General features: G+C 30.2%; 1 protein-coding gene across 1 annotated transcript in view; it reads right to left on the bottom strand.

The window, feature by feature from the left end:
- Window positions 1-2,393: 2,393 nt before the first annotated feature.
- The window catches only part of LOC114937742 (uncharacterized), a 59,786-nt gene continuing 53,681 nt past the window's right edge, over window positions 2,394-8,498 (bottom strand). Inside the window, 7 exon segments of the mRNA XM_085486434.1 lie at window positions 2,394-3,726; window positions 3,990-4,172; window positions 4,647-4,829; window positions 4,831-5,116; window positions 5,693-6,258; window positions 7,288-7,638; window positions 8,104-8,475. Of these exon segments, the coding sequence (XP_085342560.1) occupies window positions 3,634-3,726; window positions 3,990-4,172; window positions 4,647-4,829; window positions 4,831-5,116; window positions 5,693-6,258; window positions 7,288-7,638; window positions 8,104-8,475 (2,034 nt within the window). The 3' untranslated portion in view covers window positions 2,394-3,633.

Here is an 8,498-nt window from a genome sequence, read left to right as displayed (position 1 = left end):
CGATAATTTGCATGTATATTGATAGATAACTCATTATCAATAATATCGTAAAAATGGTAATAATAAAAAAGTAATAGATGATAATAATAAATAAATAATAATAATGACAATTCCATCTTTTATTAATAATTTTATAGTAGTTTTGGATTTTTTTAACTTAATGAAATAATAATTTGTTAAAGTTGAAATTATTTTTCTTTATCCATTCCGCATAAATTTTTGTAAATATTGAATTTTTTGTTAAAAAAATCACTTTTATTTGTTGCATGTATAATAGAGCCGACCTATCAACAACGTAGACAAGATGGACAAGATTTATTATATCCAGCTTTCAGGATGTCACTCAGGAAAGTTTTCTTTCTTTTTTTTTTTACACGAAATAATAAATATGAAATGAGAAATAGACAATTCATTATTACCTGAATTTTTCAGCGAAAGATTTATATTTTAAAATTTAGAAGAATGAAGATTGTGTGTTGGTTGCGTAAAAATCTCATGTATTATTTAATTATTTAATGACAAATTTATATTTTGCAAGTATTATTTCCATAAAATTTATAATTATTTATATCTCTGTATGTATGCATAATAATTATTATAATTATTAAATAATTCGGGATTATAATTTTTAATTTAGTATGTTCCTTGTTTGGTATTAATATGGTCATTAAATAATTAATAATATTATTTCTTTTTATAATTAATGTGCGTGTCACTTTAAAATTAAAATAAATAAGTGCAATTTTTTACAACGTTAAAATTCTTTCAATAAGTCTAATTCTTTCAATAAATTTCAATTAGTCTTGTGTGTGTGACAATCTTCATTCTTTCTATTTACATAAAAATTTTTTAAAATAAAATGAGAGAAAGTATTAGTGAAGTGAACGTTTTGTAAAAAATCAAATTCCGAAATAAGAAAAATAAATAACGAAGAATATTTTGCCCCATAAACTTACATAATTTCTTCGTTACCTAGCAAAAATAATACTTGATATAATAAATTACGCTAAAATTTTTCTATATTTACACAAGGTATTTGCATAATTATTTAAGACTGACTACAACAAAATGTATATTAAAATGGTTTTAACATAACAGTCGATGATGATAGTTTAATTTAATTATTTAAAAAAATATTAAAAATTACTCACTTCTCTTTGTAAATTTTTAAGTTGTATATGATAAACTCAGTTGAATGAAATGAAAAAAAGAAACCAAAGAATTGCATTTATATACATTCTGTTAAATATGTCATCTCTTTCATCAATTTTCATATTTTTTACAATTCTTATTATATACAGGTATATATATATATATATATATATATTCATATATCATATAAGTGTCTTGTCTTAGCATAATTTCATTTGTCATAAATAATCAAAAAATATATATATATATATATATATATATATATAAATTAAAAGTGAAAACAATTTGTATAGTTTGATTTATATTATCGAGTTGTAAATATATATTTGTAAAAATATTTTTCTTACTATTTTTATATATACATACATATATGTATGTCTTTCTGTGTTTGTGTGTGCGTGCACGCGTGTGTGTATGTGTGTGTGTGTGTGCTTATACACATATATATGTACATCCCAAAAACATTGTAAATTGTATTTTTAATACCAAATATTTTGACAAATTTGAAGAATTTTTGTTTAGTGAAAAATATCGAGAAAAATAATTTATAAATTGAAAGTTTTCAACTTTTTCCAGTCTATATTTTCGTATAATAATCTTTAAATTGAAATTTTACATTAAAAAAATATATATATTTATGCATGTATTGTGTATAGTGTTGTATTATTAATATTAAAAAGAAATGACTTTTTATATTTATGTATTATCTTATTATTATCATATCTTTATCACAAAAACGAGATTATCGATATAAAAATAAAAAAATTATATAATATTACTTTAATAATATATTTTTTGTATTATATATATTTATGTATTATATATATATTTTATAAATAATTATATATGTAATTTATACATATAACTGAAAATCAAGAATAATAAAATAATAGAAAGAGCAAGATTATAATTGAAAAAAACTCAGTAATGAAATTGGTATAATAATTCTATATAATTCTTCCAAATGATAGATATATCAAATTCGGCTTTACACATAGATATATAGGATATCGCAAATATAACTATTCGTAAAAATAACTATTTCGTATTATATATATATTATATATATATATACACTATTTCGTATTATATATTATATATATATATATATATATATATATATATATATATATATACACGCACACACACACATCAGCATACATACATGCATACATATGTATGTATGTATAGATTTACATAGAAACACTCCAAGTGGCAAACTAATGTCAAAATGACGTATGTTTGTGACTTGAGAGAGTACACACTGCGTAATATTTATATCATAATTAATTACGATGTGATGGGGATGATGGTAATGATAATAATAATGATATAATACAACAAAATATCATCCGTTACAAAAGCATAAAGTTATAAAATTTTCTTTCTCTTCTTCTCATATACATACACATCTATTTTCTATCTTTGTCATTCTCTCGATATTTTTTCTCTTTTTATATATAAACGTCAATTATAACATATATATTGTACAACACGTTGGAGGAATGTGATGGCATATCTGAGATGAGCACCATTCTGATCAGCAACTTCTCTTCGATTATTTCTTTAATTAGATCCTGAATTACTTCTACGAACAAAATAAAAGAAAGACACCATCGTAACTCTTTTTCTCTTTCTCTTTCTCTTTCTCTCTCTCTCTCTCTCTCTCCCTCTCTCTCTCTCTCTCTCTAAGTGTAACATTTAGAATTTGAAGAATGAGACAAATTTATGCATAATATATATAATCGATGAACTTATTATTAAGTAAAAAATAAAAATATTGATTGCTTAATTAATTAACAAAAACAGAGATGTGCATATTTTTATATTATATAATATATATTTCTCTTCTTTTTTTAATTTGTTTTATATAGATCTTTTTTTTACCTAGAGATATATTTTGTTACATAATTCTTTATTAGTTTTATACTTCCTTGTCAAACCTAATAAGTAAAAAGAACTGTTTTTATTTATGTACAAGAATATAAATAAAAAATGTACAAACTTTTGTAGAGCCCGAGGAGAGAATTATTATATAATTTTATTACATAATTTAATATACACACACACACACGCATACACACATACACACAACTATTATAAATTATACTTTCGTGGATTATTAAATAATAATGAACAATAATAAATCCGGGATTATAATTATATGATATTGCTCGATGGCACTTTATAAATTAAATTACAACGATTATTTATTATTCTTGCGTTTATGTTGTGTATATGTGTGTTTATTTATATAATATGTATAAATTTTTTCTCTTCTTATATTTATATATTTATACATAGAATTTGTTTTTGCTATCTCTTCTTTATTTCCTATGTGGAAAACTAGTTCTATATAACTTCCTATTTTTTTTGTATAACGCAGATAACAATAATAACAATAGACAGGATAGAAAGAGTCCTAAGTTTTCCCTCGCATATTTTTGTTTCATCTTGTTTTGGTCCTGAGTTTTTTTCTTCTTAGTTCATCCATTTGCGACAATTGGGCGCGCCGCAGGCACATGCGATTTTATGCTGATCATCTTCGATATCAAACTTATAATCATATGCCAACTGGAAAAGAAAAGAGAAATAGATAAATAAAACAATATTCAAGATTTCGAGTGAATTGGACATAAAAGATATTGAGAGAATTCGCGAATTGGAGAAACAAATTTTAAGGCTTCCGAGATCCAAAGATTAGATTGTGACGTCAGAGGATTGTGACAACGAAATATCTTTTTATTCTGAAATAGCATCTAAGAATTTTTTAGCGTGTGTTTTCTTGCCTTTGACGTCACAGAAGCCTTAAAAAGGACTTTTATGCGTGTAATTACCTCTTCACCACGTGAGATTCGACGCTTGGCAAAAATGATAATTCTGAGATCGCGCTCAACTTCGACGATTTCAGCGACACAGTTAGGATTGCATGAATGATTGATGTAACGGGCGAGACCACCGCATAAAGTTGCATCCACTACACGTTCCTCGTCCAATCGAAACATATATATACCGCGATTCTGCAAATAATATTAAATAATTAATAAATAAATAAGAGCAGGGAATAATAAATAAAACTAGAAAATCGAATAATATATACAGTGACAGAATGGACAAAATAACACTAGTTTACAAAAAAATTTTTTTCATTATTTTATAAATCAGATAATGTTTTTTTTTTTAGACTTTTGGATGCTGAAGACGACGCTGCAAGTCAATTTTTGAAATAATTGAGATTTAATAATAAAAAAATAGTTTTTTGCGATATTTGAGACAGAGTATCTACTAAAAAGTAAAATACTGAAATTTAAAAAAATGCATTTTACAAAAAAATATATTTGTGATATTCGATTATTTTGTGTTTTTTTTTTTTTTTACAAAAAAGCTCAAATATTTCAAAAAGCCACTTTTTGTACAATAAACCTTAATTATTTTAGAAATCTGAAAGTAAATATATATAATATAATATTAAAATGATAAATTCGGACGCTCACTCTAGCCTCGTATTGCTTCTCTCTGGTCTCCGCTAGCTCCGTCCGAATGATCTCCCCGATGTACTCTATTACCATCGTGTGCTTCTCCAGGTCCCTCGCCGCGTACAATCCCAGACCCTGGATCTTCGATCTCGCTAGATAAACATTGTTACGCCATTCCTGCTTCATCTTCTTATACTGGGAAGCTCTTCGAGTGAACGAACTGCTTGGAATACGGACAAGAGGCCGTCTCGCCGACCGCGGTGGCGGCTGCCACCAAGGTCGAGGAGACCCCGCCACCGCCCATCGCGGCGGCGACGCTGCACGTCGACAGGCCGAACGGGACCCCGCGCGACGCGAAACCCCCGGTACGTTGGGTGTGAGGACGCTTCCATGGCAGCTGGTTGCGCAGACGCGCTTCCGTTCGCGCGCTCCCGGTCGGGTTGATGGCCAGTGGGAGCTCCAGCAATGGATTACGGCCGTATTTAAACCTGAAAAATTGAATAAAATGCTATTATCTCTAGCTTCAAGAAGAGTTTGACGTTTGACGAAGTTAATTCTTTTTTGAAACTAACAAGGGAACATTTTCAAATAATGTAAATAATGTAATAAATGTAAATAATCGATCTTGATGAAACTTGGTAGATCAAGATCGATTATTTACACTTGAAAATATTCCCTTGTAAGTTAAGTTAAAGTTAATGGCTTATACAATTAATTTAGTTACGTTAAAAGTTTGTATGAACAAAAAAGTAACTCAGTTGAAGTTAAGTTTAAATTAACGTAAGTCATATAAAAAAAAAGTTAATTTTTAATTTTAAAACATTTTTTTAAATATTTATATTAAATTAACGTGTCATAACTTTAAAATTTTTTAATTTAATATTTTGTTAATTTCTTTGAGTTTATATAAAATGACAAAAATTTTGTTTTTTTATATAAGAATGTATTTTCTTCTTTGTAATTATAATTATGAAAAAAATAAAAACTAATATTGTGGATTAAGAATTGAGTTAAAATGAATTAAAGAAGGAAATTAGGATCCAACTTGAATCGCGAGCTCTTACCTGTAGTCAGTCAGAGTCTCAATCCCAGGCAGACTCTCCAACACCCTAACCACCGTCGGCTCCGTCAAACCAAACAGGTCCTCCCCGGAGACATATCTGGGAAACAGTTGAACGGAATTGGTGCTCCTCCTCAACTCCGCAAGTGGCTCCAAAATCCGGCTCCAAACGGCCCGCGGAGTGGCGTCCCTCAGCTCGACGTCCTCCTGCTGAGGTTCCTGAATGAGGACGCGAAATTCCGGACGGCCGGAAACGTCGTGGATCGAGCAGACGTAGCGGCAGCGTTTGTTGGGTTTGTGCATACTCCAGTAGAAGCGCACGATTTTGTAGCCCACGGGGTAGATGTAATTCGGCGTGTGGAAGTTCTGCAGTTGGTGAGGGAGCAGCTGGCCGACGCTGAGGAAGATGAGGGAGCCCACACGGAGCAGATGGTTGTGCTCGGAATGATGCATCACCGCGGCGACTTGACGATTTTCGTCGCGATTGATGTAAACGCGACGGTAAGCGGACAGCGTGAGCAACTCCTTGTCTTTCTCGTTTTTCAGAACGTGTTGAGGACAGTACATGGTCTGGAAGAAGAATTAAACATTCAGAAAAATTGTAAGGACATTTTATACAGGGTGGTTTATTTTAATCGCTCCAGGCAAATATTTGAGATACGAAAATATGTTTCAAACCAATTTTTTCATACATAAGCTTCTACATAAGCTGATGTCATTGATTTGACCTTGTATAATCATTTGAAGGTTACCTTCAATTTCTCAAATAAAACCTATTTTTCATCACATATTCTTGTAACTTATCTCGAGAGACATAATGCTTTTAAAAAAGTAAGTAAATATTTTATAAAGTATTTATATATTTTATGTCAAAAATTGTTAATTTCAAACCTTAATAACTCAGAAAGTACTTAAGAGAAAAATACTTTGTTATAGTATTTTGAAAAGCTTTCGAGATAAGACAAAAATATGCAATGAAAAATAATAGGTTCCATTTAAGAACTCGAAGGTGACCTTCAAACGATTATACAAGGTCAAAAATGATTAATGACAACATCTTACGCTCCCCTCAAAGTCAAAAAAAACTTTTGTTTGAAACATTTTTTGTATCTCTCATAGTTTTCGAAATATTTGTCGGGTCGATTAAAATAAATCACCTTCTCTTTGTATATTTAGAAAAAATTAAAATTTTGAAAATTCAGTTATACAGTCCCATTTTAAATGAGCCAGTCAAATGTAACGAGAAAAATATGAAAGATACGGAAAAAATATTTCAGACAAAAGTTGTTTGGTTCGAAGGGAGACATAAAATACTTTATTATAGCATTTTGAAAAGCTCTTAAGACAAGCTAGAATATGCATGAACAATAAGGGTTTTTATTTAAAAAGTTGAGTGACCTTCATATGATCTTCAAATAAATCCAAGGTCACATCAATGACACCATCTTATTTTTGCTTGACCCATTTAAATGGGACACCCCGTATACTTTTAATCATTAAATCTAATATACAGGGTGTCCCACTTCAAATTTCTCGAAAACTAAGGCTTAATTATTATTAATTAATATTTATTAATACTACAAATAGTTCCGAGATTACCTTGTCTTTGTAGAAAACGCAATTATCTTTGATGGCGCACATCAGATGGTAGCAATTGGTACACCTCGGCTTATAGCACTTGATTGTGCCGGCAGATTTTTCGCAAACGATACAAGCTTGCATAAGATTATTCTGCAGCACGTCGTCCAGATGCATAAGTGCGCCACTCTGCACCTCGTACACCACGTTAGACCATAACGCGCAATTTAAATGCACCCATTTGTCTACGTCAAAGTTGAGCAATCGGGCCGGTCCATCCGCAGTCGCGTCGCCCTGATTCTGGCAGAATATGCACCGACGGCTGTCCTCAGTTTTCGCGGGCGCCACAGTAACTCCCATGCGAAACAACATCTGCAAGAAGATTTGATATATTTATTTTCATCGGTAACTATCTGCTTTGAAGAATTTATTACAATTTTTTGTTTTATAAACTATAACATGAGAACCCAAGATTCAATTTTATATAGGATTAATATGATGGCCTTGAACCTGTAAGAAATCCTAGATAAAATTGAATCCTTGATAAAATCAACTGGTTTTTACAACCACGGAAATACTATTACATCTTTTATTCGGGACTACAATATGAAGAAATCAGCTAATTCCAATTTCCATAAAGATTGTGCGAGGTCCTTCATATTCATTAATTAAATTTGAATATTTATCAAATATCAAAGACACGGAGAAATAAAAAATACATAAACTATTTATCTATTAAAAATTCACTGATTTTTAAATAAGATATTACAGATCTATTTCCCCATAAAATATATAAATTCCTGAATATAATTGAATAAGTAAAATGTAATATTTTACCTCGGTAACTTCTCTCTCGGTAGGCTTTTTGAATTTGGTACCGGGTTGTATGTTTCCCATGGACCAGGTCTTATACCTCACACCTTTATATATCTTTGCAGGCGGTTGGGATTCGGTGATTTCGCCACTTTCGTCGGTAATCGTGTGCTTCTTCGGCCGTTTCTCCTCGTTCTCCGCAATTTCCGCGTTGTCCAACTTTTCAGTTTTTATCTTAATCTCAGTTGTCGATTCGTTATCAATTTCCATGCTACCGTGTCTTTCCACACGCTGCTGCTGTTGCTGCTTGATAGGAAACTTTTTCAAACCCTTCATGTCGTCGTCCAACAATTTTGTTTCTGCTTTATGGCAGAGATGATCTACTATCGCCGCAGCCTGCAAAATAATTTAAAAAAATC

This window comes from Nylanderia fulva, unplaced genomic scaffold (assembly GCF_048542155.1).
Source record: "Nylanderia fulva isolate GAGA-0341 unplaced genomic scaffold, ASM4854215v1 Scaffold43, whole genome shotgun sequence".
In the NCBI taxonomy this organism is placed as follows: Eukaryota; Metazoa; Arthropoda; class Insecta; order Hymenoptera; family Formicidae; genus Nylanderia; species Nylanderia fulva.
Note: the sequence above shows the minus strand (reverse complement) of the source record. Positions and strands in the feature narration are given on the sequence as shown.